The 15026-nt window shown below is 41.1% G+C and overlaps 1 protein-coding gene across 1 annotated transcript; it reads right to left on the reverse strand.

The window, feature by feature from the left end:
- Positions 1 to 877: 877 nt before the first annotated feature.
- pla2g15 (phospholipase A2, group XV) lies at positions 878 to 14349 on the reverse strand. Its single transcript, XM_074677824.1, has 7 exons — positions 13815 to 14349; positions 10901 to 11057; positions 7989 to 8107; positions 7391 to 7489; positions 5527 to 5751; positions 2841 to 2953; positions 878 to 2242 (listed from the first exon to the last, which is right to left on the reverse strand). The coding sequence occupies exons 1-7, from the start codon at positions 13960 to 13962 to the stop codon at positions 1841 to 1843; spliced, it is 1263 nt and encodes a 420-aa protein (XP_074533925.1). The 5' UTR covers positions 13963 to 14349; the 3' UTR covers positions 878 to 1840.
- Between the last annotated feature and the right edge of the window lie 677 nt (positions 14350 to 15026).

Here is a 15026-nt window from a genome sequence, read left to right on the forward strand (position 1 = left end):
CAACTGGAAACTGGATGAAAAGTTTTTATGCTATCAGATCGGAAACCTTTTCATGGAAATCCATCAGGGAGCTGTCGCTTTCTTAGGGGACTTCCTAAAATCTCTTTGTTTAAGACCCAGGACCACCCCTCAAAAATAAAAAAGTCTCTCAAACCACCAAACTAAACAGCCCTAGAAGAAAAGCACAGATAGAAGACCAGTGTACTATAAAGTAACGATACATGTAAGGATCCTCTTTTTACAAATTAATCTGAATTGTACGAACTGACTGTGGTATTTTTGTTTCACTTTGAAAGTGGATTTTTCATATTCACGTCCAGTTTCACAGATTGGTTGCGGGAAGTTGCTTGACAAAGGCAAACTAGTGCTAACTATAGTGTTAGCTTCCATGATATATGATGATTTTAGCTGTTGGCTCATTAATGGAGTAATGCTAGCTTGGCTGTTTTCTGCGTGGGAGGGGTTTCAGGGAAAATTTTGTGAGTCAAACTTATTATTTTTTATTATTATTATTATTATTATTATTACTATTATTATTATTATTATTATTATTATTATTATTATTATTACTATCATTATTAAAATACCCCATTAAAAAAATCAAAATTCACTCATGGTTGTGGCGGACCACAAGGATGTATTGGTAGACCACTTGTGGTCCATAGACCATAACTTGAGAAACCCAAGGCTATACTGGCGACCCAAACTCAGTCTCTTAGACATCAATTTAATTTAATATCTCTCCCAATTCTATTTTGGGTTTTTTGCTTATAGGGAAGGTAGATGTACCTGAGTCATAGAAAGTTTTCCCTGAATGTCCCCAGGTACAGACATGAGGAGACTCAAATGAAACCTTAATAAGAAAAGAAAACATCTGTCTTTTTAAAATCATTTACTTTAAAGGCAAAGGTAACAAATGTTTGGGACACAAATGCTAATCCACAGCAGATATGACCCCTGGAGAACCAGTGTGGTCCCATCGAGAGGGCTCAGTGGCACGATCACACACGTTCACTCTGACTTTAACAGGAAGTCCACTTAAAGAGTCTGTCTGCACAAAAGAATCAACAATGACTAATTCAACAAGTCAGGAAAATGTAAAATTCAAACCATCAGACATAAAAACCCACTTAGGTGACTTATCCTCTCACGGTCAAATCCAGACTCTTCAGGTTGATCTCTCGGCTCGACCACAAAGCTATCCTGGCAAGCATCAAATTTCACAATAAAGGTAAGAATGAACAAAAAGAGTTGAGTGATCATTCTTTTCTGCAGTTGATTGAACTAAAAATGATCAAACACAGATTAAAATGTTTACTTTCAACCTTTTTTTTTTAGCCTTTTGTCGAGAACAAACTCCTGTGATTGGTTCGGTTGGTAAAACACCATTTAATGCTAATATAAAAGCTACAAAGTGGACTCTGTGGACTTCTCATTGAACTAAGGAAGAATCTCTTTGTGAAGATCAATAAAAAACATTTGGCTCCAGTTCATTTCTCTGGAAGTGTAACACACATGAAAACCATGGTCTTCAGCAAGACGACAAACTGTCATTGGGTGTATAAATATGTATTTTTGTACTGCATGCTTCAATTAAGGACTCAAAATTATTGTAAATAAAGTTTAAGGCTTAAAACAATCTAAAACTTCAATTCTGTATCGATAAAGTTCAAATTTCTCTTTCATAAAAGATGTAACATGTAGAAGTGAGTTTTTCAGCAACACAAACGTTGAGGTCAGCAGACAGGACGAGACCCTGTCAGTCCATCCCTGTGTGACTGTTTGTGTAGAGTTCTTGTATAAATCCATAAATCTAATGCTCCACTCTGTTTGTGCAGCGTCACGGGGAGAAGAGCACAGTTTTAATGTAAGCCACAGTCGTGACGTTCAACAACATGTTCACGTGTTCGTTCCCAGGCAGCTCTTTCAACGTCACAGCCTGTTTCTGTTTCCCTATCCAACGTTTGCACTGCACAGCGCTGAGAAGGTTCACCGTGCCGTCGCCGTCACCAAACACAACTTCTGGCTCCACATCTGGGAACTTTTCCGAGTACCGGAAGGCCTCGGAGGTGGGAATGCCGCTGCCGTACAAGCAGTGGACAACCACCCCGGGAGGCGTGAGGTCGTCCACCAACGTCTCGGTGTCCTGACGCATCAGCCAGCCGTCCTCGAAGCCGATGTCTGTGAAGAAGCGCTTGTAGTCCAGCACGGTGTAGTTGGTGGTGGGTGTTTGTACCAAGACCTGTTGGACAGAGAGCAGAGAGTGGGTGAGGTGTTTGTTAGGTTGGTAAACTTTAATAAAAGCTTGGAGGAGAAACTACGCTCAGATTTGCTCTGCTACAAGTCATGTGAGAAAGAGCAGATCTTTTTAACTCTTATTTTCTTTGTTCAAGACTACTTTTCCCAGGATGCAAAGTGACAAGCTAATGCATTTATTAGTAATTACATAGAGCTGAACAGAAAATACAAAATTGCTTTTAAGAATTACTCACTGGAGTGTCTTAATTTTCCTCTTCTCTTGCTAAACATTTATACTTTTAAAGACATTGAGAGGAATATCTGGATAAAGACCCCATTTCCCATGAGCACCATCACCCACTGTCATAAAGACCAGGAACAGGCAATGGTTTTCAAATGTTCAAACAGTCATTAACATTAAAAAAAATCAGAAAGTTCATGCTTTTACTGAAAAAGTGTCACCCCCTGTAGGTAGAAGATTGTCAAAGGGAGTTTGTGAGTCTCCTCCAGTTTCCTGTTTGACTCTCATCAATATTCAGAAGAAAGTTTAGGTCAATTTCTGTGTGTTGTCCCAGCTTTGAGTTAAATATGAGCACACTCACCTTCTCTTTGGGCCAGGTATGAGCATAGGGCAGCAGCCACGAGGTGGACACCGCGGTCCGCTGCTGGGAACGGATCTTTAACGGGCTGATCACAGGGATGCGGTTATTGTCACCTGTTGGCAAAGAAAGAGGACTTTAGGTGCACAGAACTATCCACCTTCAGAGAAAACATAAAATAACTGTCCTACAGTTTGATTTTTACCAAGAGAAATCACAACAGAAAATGGGTTTTAGATATTTTTCCTATCAGGAGTCAGGATACAGAGACCTCTACTGATCACCTTCAGGAACAACATGCAACCATGAACATATCACACACAGGGAGCGACTTCATGTCAACAACAGGAGAAAAAGTGTTGAGGAATAAATTCACTAACAGGACATGAAGCAACTGTCTTTCACCCAGCTTCCTCTAGGCCGTTATGAACTCATCTTGAAGAGGAGAAGGATGTTTGAGAGCAGATACAAAACAGGTCTGATTACAGCAGCTGTAGGTGCTAGCACTGTCTCCAACAGATAACATTTTAAACTAATCTGTGAAGTCCTTTGTTTTCTCAGAGGTTGAAACACATTTCACTGCTGAGTTGGTCTGAGGGTTCTGATCTAAAACAAGTCTCAGTTACACTTTTCAACCCAAGTGCACTGTAAATTTTGCACATAAGTTGTTCTAACATATTTTAATTCACTAAGACCAAAAGATTACTGAGGTTGTTGTGACAACACATAATTATAAATTGGCATAATATCAACTATAAAATATGATTCAACTTAAAAATCTATGTCCACATGAATCAGAAATGCATGTCAGCTTGCCAATAAAGGTATTTGGGTGAAAGTGGGAATACATCATCATTATTTAGCACGTGGTACCCAGGTGCATTGTGGGTATTTTTAGAGGTTGTTTTTTTTTTTAACTTGTAGATTGTAAAGGTTATTCATGTCATTTACGGTTGACAATAAATTTCATATGAGTGAACAACTTTTTTTGTCTTTTAGTGGGTAACTTAACAAAAATCAAAACATAAAACTAGCATGCTCTTGAAAGAACATTTCTTCAGTGCACTGTCATGAGTTACTGTAAATTTACTTTTAAATTTCAATTATAAAATCCTGTTATTTTTAAATACAGCGCTGTGAAAATTACACTGTAAAATAACGATGAAATACCTTCAAAATAAAAGAGGAGGGTGTTCAAACCCTTTTCTTTTTGCATAACTGGTTCTTCAACCTCAACTGATGCAACAGAAACCTGCTCTTCTTCCTCATTCTTATGTTTCCTGCTTCTTTCCCTCAGAAGACTTCATACACATGGTTCATTTAAATCACAGTGTTTAACTACCTAATTCATTTATTTGTTGTAAAGTCATGAAACAGATTTTTTTTTTTTTACATTTTGGAGCTTAGGTTGATTTCACTGATGCCCAGGAATGCTTGTGGAGCCATGAGCATGTTTTTGGACTGTGACGGGAAACCATACAGGAACAAGACCTGACATAATGGTTTTATTAATCCATATCATCAGAAAGCTGTATTTAAATAGTTTGTAGAGCATCAACTTCTCAGTAAAAAGAGAAAAATAAAGTGACCCAGGTTTGATGTGAAATCAGCACACTCTCTTTGAGCTGTTGAAGTGAAACACACAGTGAGAGTAGAAATCACTCTCTGTTCTCACTTTCTACTCTACTCTTACACTTTGGATGGGCTGTGCAGGTACACAAGGTACTTTCCAAGGTACTAAAAGGGAACCGACCCCACCACGAAGTCTAACACATGACTCCTAATGTCCTCCACCACCCAAGATGATCAGCACAGACAGGCAAAGAGAGCCTGTTTATCCTCATCCCTGGTGTTTCCATGAGTTACTCTCAGGCACAGATTATCAACCAGCTGACTGAGCCTGTGTCCACCAAGGGCTCCACACCCCACCGACTGTAGCCTCATTTGTCCTGGCTTTTTCTTTTTTAGTAATAAAAAAATATAACGTGTCTAAATAGCCCTGTGATTGACAGGTGACCAGTCCAGGGTGTACCCCGCCTCTTGCCCAATGACAGCTGGGATAGGCTGCAGACACCCGCGACCCTGAACAGGATAAGTGGTTCAGAAAATGAATGAATGAATGAATGAATGAATGAATGAATGAATGTGTCTAAATTCATCTAGGGATACGAAGTTACTTTTTGTGAAAATAAGAAAAGAGTTGTGATTGGTTCGCTGGCTGTGCCTGTGTCATGATGGTGAAACAGAGGACAATGACCCACAAGTCAGCAGATCCATCAGTGCTTGGTTGGTGCTGGTGTTAGTGCTTAGGTAGTTCTAGTCATGTTTTTCCAAAGGACTACAAAATGAAACCCCATCATGTAACTCTAAATAACATTGGTTGGTACTTGCTAAGCACAAGTTTTGAGCGTGTGGGGTTTGAGCTTTGTTGGCAGAAACACAAAGAACCAGTGCTTAGCCAGGCACTGGCCTGGAACAAGCACCAGCACCAGTTTGGGGTATTTGTGGGCCAGCAAAAGGAAAGGCCAAGAGCAAAAAGCAAGTAAGAGAAAATAGAATATGGAAAAATATGTAAGACAGAGACTGCCAGGATGAGACCCAGCTGGTCAGTATGCAGACCCCAGCCTGCTTTATCAGAGGCCCCTAACTGACTCTGATACAGTTTCTTTAAGCCAATCCTGCTACTCACCTGATGTGAGAACACGGAGGGTCTTGGCCACGCCCCCCCACGGTGGTCCCAGAGAGATAAACGCCTTGATGTACCGGTCTTTCCAGGCCTGTGGCTGCTGGTTCAGGAAGTACAGAGTGTACATGTTGCCCATGCTGTGAGCGATCAGGACCACAGGCCCACCAGCTTTCTCTGCCATCTCCTCAATCATCTGCTGCAGGGCCTGGAAATACTCCTTATTCTCATCTAAAGGTGAAGGAAAGACACAGCAGGGGGAGAAGGGTCAACACAGCAGCCCTCATTTATCAATTGGTGCAGATCTGGGTGTAAAAATGAGCTTAAGGCAGACTGCAGCCTGAACCTGTCACTGACTGAGGAGGGAGTGGAGCTCTCACCGGGTCTGCGTCAGTTTCAGGCAGAAGTGACGGAGGGACAGACCAACCTGCACTGGACACGGTCACACTGCCAAATCGTGCCTTGCTCAAGCAGGCTTCAGCCCTGAAGCATGTGTTGAATAGCCAGTGTGACCACAACCGTGCTGTGCTGGAGCACGATACACTTCTCTGCTTCGGCACGCTTCAGAGAGGTGGGCTTCAACACGGTTTACTTCATACAAGCACAAGTACATGGACAGCGCATGTGATCCATGATGTATGATCACCACGAGCGCTTCTCTCCACAATCATTTTAAACCAAGCGGGGTGTTAGAGGGCTGCGTCGGACCAAAACCACTTACCATAAGTTTAAAAGTCTCTAAAGTTGTAGCAGTGCTCTCTGTGTCTCCTTGTGCTGACTCTGATGAGATCATGCTTCATGTAAACAGACGCTTCACGATGGCGGAGGCGAGCCATGCGTGTGTGTGATACCCTTTAAAGCAGGGATCTCAAACTCGTGCAATGGCGAGCCAAGAGGCTGCAGGTTTTCTTTCCAACCAGAAACTCCACCAGCTGATTTCACTGATTAGTCCCTGCTCTCTGCTTGAAGGTGAGGTAATCAGTGAAATCAGCTGCTGGAGTTTTTGGTTGGAAAGAGAACCTGCAGCCTCTCAGCCCGGATGGATGGCCAGTGTGACCACGCCCTGTGTCAGATAAAAACATTTTCAATACTGCACACTAGTTCACCTATAAACTGATCTCATTAACTTCATTTGGTGTCATTTTGGTCTCTGGACGAGAAGCGTGTCGATCGTGCGCAATTACGCACAGATAGACAGGAGTTTCATGATTATTTTTAACCACGAGACAAGCTGATTAGTTGTGATCCCCTGTATATGAACGTCTTTTATTTTTGAAAAAGTTGCTTTTTCATACACAGTTCACGATGATATTAATGAGAGGAGTGAAATAATCATCTTCACATCTTTCAATCAGTAAGACATCCTTAAAAAAATCTGTGCTAAAATGTTGATCCAGTGTTGTCTGAATGTTTTCTGCAGAAACTGTATCATAGACACGGGAGTTTATTAAGAACTGGTAACAGCCTCTTTTTTAAAAGTAAATTGATAAAGGAAACACATGTTTTCATACGGAGGAATCAGCTGACAGATCGTGCTGCTCTTTTATAGCAAAGTATTTTATAGATTGGCGGAAAAAGAGTGAAATGTTAGAAACATTCTTGGTGTCATATCTGATTAAATTATCTAAATATTTCTCTGTGAGCCTCAGTGAATCTGTCTGAAAATGTTTTGCCCTCATATGATCTAATAATCCTCCTCCACAGACAGATTTTACTTGCTACACCCCACTCCCCACTGACATGAAATTTGCATACTCAAACTCAGACCTGGCGTGGGATTTGAGCGTACCCTACCCAACACAAGTCTTCCTTGTGGTTTTAGTTGGCTGGTTTGGTGTGTGTGAGAGTGTGTGTGTCAGCTGTTGCTTACTTGGTGCTTTCCTCCAATCATAGGGTGCCCCTCTCACATCATCGTCTCTGGTGTAGCCCCACTCGGCCAGAGCCTGCACAATGCTGAAGAAATACATGCCTGGAGGAACCCAACAGAGAGAAGAAGAAGAATGAAGCAGCATGAACGTCAGATCAGTGAGGAGAGCCCCCTCCAAAGAAAACACTCTGTTTGGAAACAGGAAGTTGTTTAAAGGGGCGGCTCTGCTCCAAGATGCTGATAAGAAATATAGAGACTGACAGAGAGCTGCGTCTCTATCACTTCAGGTGATGACTCTACGGTTTCCACAGTTAAAGAATGAGCTGTGTGGACACTTAGAAACAGATAAACCAAGTGAAGATAAGCTTTAGATTTTCCTCAGAAGACTCAAATAATCAACTGTTTACAGCAACAAGCTATTGTTGCTTGGTTTTCTGCTTTGCCAGAGGAATGTGCTTTTCATTAGAAGAGCTGAAGAGGACGCAGCAGCTCCATTCCCCTGAATGAGCCCTGTGTTCATTTCATTCAGAGAGTATTTAGCAGGAGTTAAAGTTTTTATCTGTTTTTTGTTGACATACTTAGTGCTGAGCCTCTGACTTACCCACGGTGCGTTTGCTGGGGTCCAGATACTCCAGTGAAAAGGTCTTTCCAAACCCTGGGACACTGATGTTCACTCCAGGTGGGGAGGAGGTGGTGTGTGTGGTCTTGTTGTAGATTAACCTTCATACACACAGAGTGAATAACACACACTTAGAGATACAGCTAAACAAAGAGTTCATCAGTGGTGTGCACAGAGGAGGAATCAAAGTAATCTAGCTAGCAAGGAGCATCATGATGAAGCTTTGGATGGACTTCAGTGATGTGGTAGAGGGGTTTTTCAAGGGGAAGGGTCAGAAAGGAGACCACTTTCTAAGGTAGGCTTTCTCTCGTGTTATGTTCCCATTAGGGACTGTCACCAGTTAAAGAAGGTTGCTCTTGGAAAAACATTAGGCTGTTGTTTCATCCGTCTCGATTGTGAAAATCCTGTGTGGTTTGAAATTAAGTGAATGTGCTTTTGCAGGATTACATGGGCCCTACCCACTCTGGGTGCCTGTGTGAGCGATGGATGCTACAGCCTGGTTGCTGCAAACCAAAGTATTGATGCATTTGTAGAGAAATGGGGAGGGACTCCAGGAATCTTTGGCAAGGGGGCTCTGCATTCTTAATCTGTCAACCTTCTTGGTTAACCTACATGCCTACAACCTACCAGGCCACGAGAAAGGAGGCAAATGTTAGAAAACAGGCTCTACAGTGCCCTCAAAAACATGTAGTAAAGGGCTCCTTTGGGAGCCGATACACAGACTAAAGGGCCCTCTTGCATGCCCAATCCAAGGGGCAACATCCAGTCAGTAAAAATGAAGCCTAAGTGGAAGTGCTAAAAGTTGCTGTTACTTGAGAATCCACCTGAGGCTGGCTGCAGAAAGACACACCCAGCCATAAAAACAGACCTTTATGGCATAAGTAAAACATATTTACAGCCTGGTTAAAAAACAGCTTGGGTCTAAAATGCTGATTAATCTATCGGCACACACTGTACGGTGAGCAATTTTTTTTCTATCTCTACAGTTTAGAAGTTATCAGGATCATTTGGTTGTCCAATCAGAGGCACAGCTCAGGTCAAATGACCACCAGGCGCCCTGTAGCTGCTCAAAGAAAAACTCACAGCCGTCGTCACAGCGAATGTGGCTGCGACCACAGATTGGCTTCATTTCATGGTTTCAGGAACAGACGGGTGACGTCGCGAATGCTTCGTCCATGTTTTATACAGTCTATGGCCAAATCATGCTAAAGTGCCCTCCTGGGGGCAAAAATCTGTGCAAAGTACTAGGGCTGAACGATTATGGAAAATAATCTAATTGCGATATTTTTGGACCAATATTGCAATTGAGCATGCAATTTTTTTAGGGGGGACGTTTATCTTCTGCATTAATCACTAAACAGAAGCATTAAGTCATTTTACAGTATGACCAGCACAACAAAGAATACTGTCAGCGTACAAATTATTCTTTCCTGCACTTTTAATTGGAAAAGATAAAGGAACTCTGAATTTGTACTGACCTCCAGCTGCGAACAAACCATACAGAATCAAGTAAACAAGGGGTGTGGCTCTGCCAGCCGCAATCATACTTTTGCTATAAAATTCTTTTCATCTATTTCTGATCTCTGTTGCTTATAGTGTTTTTGCCCAAAAAAACCAAGCATATTGACTTTTGCAAGTTTTAATGGTAGAACAAGTTCAACTTACTGTATCCCCTCCAGGTCTGTGTACATCAAACTTTTTTTTTAATTGCGATTTGAAAATTGCAATCTATCATATTGCGATGTTGGTTTCAATTTGAGTAATTGTTTAGCCCTATAAAGTACCCTATTGAAAGCTAAAACACAGGCTTAATGGCCCTCTTTGGAGCCAAAACACGCACTCAAGTGCCCTGTTGAGGGCAACAACAAGTGCAAAGTGCCTTCTTGGATGACAAATGATGACAAAAGTCCCCACCTAGGAGCCAAAACACAACCTTAAGTGCCCTCTTGGAAGCAAAAACTTGTGCTAAGCTCCTCTTGGATGGCAAACCATGCTAAAGTTCCCTCTTGGGAGCCAAAATGCACTCAAGTCCCTTCTTGAGGGCCAAAACACGTATGAAGTGTCTCTTTGGATGCCAGATGGTGATAGAATACCCCCTTGGGTAAAAAAATCACAAAACATCTCTCTTGGCTTGTTAAAACATGATAAACATGTCTAAAGTGTTCACGAAAACTTGTGGAACTTAAGCCCCATCCCCACCAAGCAGTCCGGTTTAGATCAGTATAGTTTGGCTCGGTTAGGCCTGGTCCTGTTTGCGTTTCCACAGCCAACCGTGCCCCCTCATGATAGGCAGTGTGTAAGCTGGATTCTGATAGCCGCGTCTGTTAAATAACAGTGTGACCCCATGGCAGCACGACACAGTGTACCCTGCTAATAAATCCAATGAAGAAGAAAAACGCGTCACAGTAAACAATGAGCAAATATGGAAGACATCCAGCAGTTTTTCCTGAAGTCCATTTTCTAAGGACTAAAGAAGATGTTTTTGTTGAATATTGGGCTTGAGTAAAGACTTGACACAGCAGATGACTGCTGTCGAACACACTGACTGAATGCTTATTCTGGTTTTCCTCCCAGAGCTATTGCTAAATAATTCAAAGGTCAGTTTATCCAGTGTGACAGATGTTCAGCAGGTTAACATCAATATCTAACCGCTTAACGTCGACCTGCTCTAATCCACTGAAGCAGCATTTTAAAGCAATGAGCCATTTTGGGTTTGCACTTTGACCTAATCCCAACATGTTTACAAAAGAAGGGGAAAGACAAGTTATTTCAACATGCTATTAAACCTGTGATTATCATGTGATGGTGCTCATGATAGGGCTGTAACATGTCAGAAAAAACACTGACTGGGTGAATTCATGATGGACTGACTGCTCAGTGATGTCTCCTCATACCTGATGTTGTCAATCCAGCAGTCAATGGCCACAGGCACCAGCAGCTCCAGGTTGAGCCACAGAGTGAAGAAGGAGTCTGTCTTCTTGTAGCAGATATAATGGACCACACTGGGTTTGTCCAGCTTTGCTTCCAGCTGGTTTCCCAGGTCGCCTGGAACTGGGACAGACAGCAGAAAGACATGACTCACACCCGAGTAACATGACTGTCCTAATATGACTGTCTATGATGGTACAGTCTGCACTCATAACAGTTAATGTGTGACTGTGTAGATAACAGTTTTCAATGGAAATGACAAAATACTGTTCAAAAGTTCTCTTAGGATTTTTCTGGATGTGACCTCATTTTTTCATCTTTTAGATCTCTACTTAAACTTACTAAAACTGTCTTGACTGTGGTGTTTTCTATTGCCTTTTGATCCCTTTTTCATTATATCTTAAATATTTCAACTGATTATTTATCAAATATCTCTGTTCTCCTTTTTGTGTTTTTGATTCTTTTCACAATGTTTTTGTATTTTTTCAAATTAGTATAATTATCATTACCAGTACTTTTATTACTAGTTTTTGCATTAATTAACTAATCATTAATTAACTTGTTTTCATCTTTTTTCTGTTTCTGTATCTTTCTTTTTACATACTTCCTCTGGCCTTTGGTCCTCATGGTTTCAGTCTATGTTGACTGTCCTCCTCTCCTGCTCTCAGGCTCTGGAATTTTATCTTTCTTTACATACATTTGGGTCAAAACTTCTAGATCAGGTTCTTATGTTGGACTGTTTGGCTGATGGTTGGTCATGTGTTGTTGAGCTTTATGTCTTCATTTATGTTTTGCAAGGACTTCTCTGTGTTTGAGTTTTTGCTTAAGCATTTTGTAAACCAATGTCTTATATAATGAACAAAGTATACAAACTTTCAAGAGATTTATCTGGAACTAGTGTGAACTTCTGCATGTCACTTTCATTGTACCTTTTGACCAATCTGCAACAAATGTCACTGATGGTCATCATGTATTACTAAAGTTGCAAAGAGGGTGAAAACTTCAGGAAACTGGAATTTTCCACGGGAATTTAAGCTTGGGAATATTGGAAATTTTCAGGTTGTTATCAAATAAAACGAATCTCTCTAAAAATTTGATTGCTAAAACATTATTTTATTTTTACCATTAATGGTTGTTGTTGTGAAAAACAGCATTTTGTGACACTGTAGACCAGTGTTTCCCAATCCTGGTCCTGGGGACCCCCCTGCCCTGCATGTTTTAGATGTTACCCCACTCCAGCACACCTGATTCAAATGAATGGCTCGTTATCAGGCTCGAGCAGAGCTTGATGACGAGCTGATCATTTGAATCAGGTGTGTTGGAGTCAGGAACATAAAAAACATGCAGGGCAGGGGGTCCCCAGGACCAGGGTTGGGAAACACTGCTGTAGATGACGACCAGTCATTATGAGGCAGCAGCACGACCTGAAGAGAAGCTACACTGAATATTTTCACATTATTGAATGAGACTTTTTGAGGGGACATAAGGAACGTGTCTATTTTAAATATGTGAATCTTCTTTAATTTTCCCATTCATGGTTTTGTTGTTTTGACAAATATTTATGCCTATATTCGTGACAGCAACATGTCTTCCTCTGGTCGACTATAGAGATGTTCTGTAAATGGCTGCTTCTCTTAAATGTCTGTAGTGGTTAAACTCTGTTATCACAGTGCCTTGAGGTTTGTCTCTGGTGATGGTCGCCTCACACTTCACCATGACTTGTATGTCCAGGCTCACCCTCTTTCAGTGTCCACAGGTATAGGCACTGGCTGACCCTGATCTATGAAGCTCTTCTTGGCTTGGTTCCAGCTTATTTATGTACTTTTCTCCTAACTAAAAGTTGTTATACTTTACAGTCCTGTGACATCCTTCATCTCTCTGTTCCTCATGTCAAAACTGAATTGGGGAAGAGAGCATTCAGTTTTGTTGCCTCACCTCATTTGACATCTTGATCTCAATGGGTCTTTTATCTGATTAAATAAAGGTTGAATAAACAGTTAACCTCTGTTATGGAAAACTACATACAATTCATTTATGTCCTTTAACAATTCTGAATTAGATATGTTTTCGTGCATGGCTGCTTATAACAAACCAAAATGTTAACATTCATGTTTATCACCGGGTGAACACAGTTAATATAAATTCTCGAAAATTCCCCTTAATTCTCGTTAGTATCCGAAACTTCCCACTGAAAGATTCCAACTCTGAAAATTGCCGGACTTGTGCAACCTCATGTATATCCAGTCTGATTCACGTGGTGCACGCCATGAGCAGCAACAAACAGCGGGGCATTGAAGGAGTTCAACATCCCATAATCACTTTCTCATGGCGACACAGGACCACCCTGCTCACAGCACAGCTTGCTTTAAGTTTAACCTCTTTGGATATATCCAAATAAAGGACCGGAGGAGTAAAGAAACAGAGCACAGCTGAGTTTAAAAAGCCTCTTTCTCACGGAGGGCGTCCCGTGTGAAGCCATGTTTGTCATTCTGCTCTATCACTGTCAGGTGATCTGAACTTATGACTGATGTGGTAAACTCTGACACACGTGTACTCTCCGTGCTTATCGGACCAGATTAACGCGCTGCAAGCCAGAGACAAAGACACTCATTTATGTGTCTGAATGTCGCAAAGATGTTTACATTTATAGCGATCAAAGTTCACACAATGAAGCCACAGAGGTGATGGATTGATGTGAAACTAACACGAACCTGAACCCCAACACTACAGCTGCCTCAAACACCTGGAAGGGAAACCTGTTATGGACAGACTCTGTGGTTCCTCTTGAGAAAGAAGCTGTTGACGCACACGTCGCGATGGTAGGCAGAAAATGAAGAAAACAGGACGAGAATCTTGTGAAACAGAGTGAAATAAACTTACTGAGGACCACAGGAGGTTTCGGGGGCTGGCATGACTTCTTCCCCTCACATTTTCCCAGAGGTGACTCACTGCTGCGCGCCGACAACAGCAACAACAAACAGGTCTGGAGCAGCACAGCGCAGACTGTGATCCGGTGCTGGGTCGCCATGGCTCCTGTACTCTCATAGCCACACGATCATGATGTGTGCTCGGCCTGAGTGGATCTGCAGCAGACTGGTGTTTGCTCTGAGTGTCTCTGTCCTGTCAGAGCCCGGTGATAGACAGCGCTGGTCACTGCCTGAGAGAGTGTGTGAACGATGATCAGTAAACAGGAAGGTCCTGATCACGGGATCTACATAACAGAGCAGTACACCCTAAACAATCAAGTCAGGAGCAAATGATGACAGATACAGTCGAACGGACAGCAGGAAAAGCAGTGCAACATGTTTGAGAGATAACCTGTACGCTTTAACGTGATCTTTGTTGTTTATGGAAACATTAAAGTACTCTTCAGTGGTCCTCTCATATCCCAGCGCCCGGCAGAGCTTGGCTGGGATTTCCGTAACACTTTATGAAGCTTTTATTTTGGTACTTCCGCCGGGAAGCAACATTTAAAATCTAAAATTAAGTTTTACATTTAATGTTTAGATTTTTAGTCAGCGTTTGTTATTGTCTAACATTTAGTCTAACAGTGCTTAACAAATGTATCAGACTACCTGGCGTAAGGTGTTCCTCAGCGCTGCCTTAGATTAACGGAATATTGAAAAAAGTCAAAATAAATAAATAAATAAAATAATAATAATAATAATAATAATAATAATAATAATAATAATAATAATAACAAAAAAATAATAAAAATAATGATAAATGAATTAATGAATAAATCTAATGTTTCTATAATGGTTAATACGCTACGTCATGCAAGCTCTTTGATCAAAATTATATCTGTGAAACTTAAAATATATCAAAATAAATCCAATAAACCCATGAATTTTCAATCTGTTTTATAAAGATAAAAAAAAAAAGTTTCCAGTTTCTGAAGTCCTAAAGTATGTTGTAAAAGGGTTTGGTTACTCTGATATGTAATTACATACAAAACTGGAAATTTAAGTCGAGTTTTTTAACTGTTCTGAAAACTCACATTTCTAAATATCTGTATTTACAAAGACTGGTTTCAATTCTAATGTTATAAAAATAATCCTTTAATAATAAAGAAATTAGAGGATGTCAATC

The sequence above is a fragment of the Halichoeres trimaculatus genome, unplaced genomic scaffold (assembly GCF_033239565.1).
Source record: "Halichoeres trimaculatus isolate MK-OKI-2021-1 unplaced genomic scaffold, fHalTri1.1 fHalTri1_scaffold_10, whole genome shotgun sequence".
Classification (NCBI taxonomy): Eukaryota; Metazoa; Chordata; class Actinopteri; order Labriformes; family Labridae; genus Halichoeres; species Halichoeres trimaculatus.

What these genes read in the sequence shown, in the direction of transcription:
- pla2g15 (XM_074677824.1), bottom strand. Translation starts at nt 13,962, where the DNA reads ATGGCGACCCAGCACCGGATCACAGTCTGCGCTGTGCTGCTCCAGACC. An exon ending in GAAACCTCCTGTGGTCCTCA is followed by an intron (nt 11,058 to 13,814) that starts GTAAGTTTATTT and finishes TGTCTGTCCCAG; the next exon opens with TTCCAGGCGACCTGGGAAAC. An exon ending in CCTCCGTGTTCTCACATCAG is followed by an intron (nt 2,954 to 5,526) that starts GTGAGTAGCAGG and finishes CTTTGCCAACAG; the next exon opens with GTGACAATAACCGCATCCCT.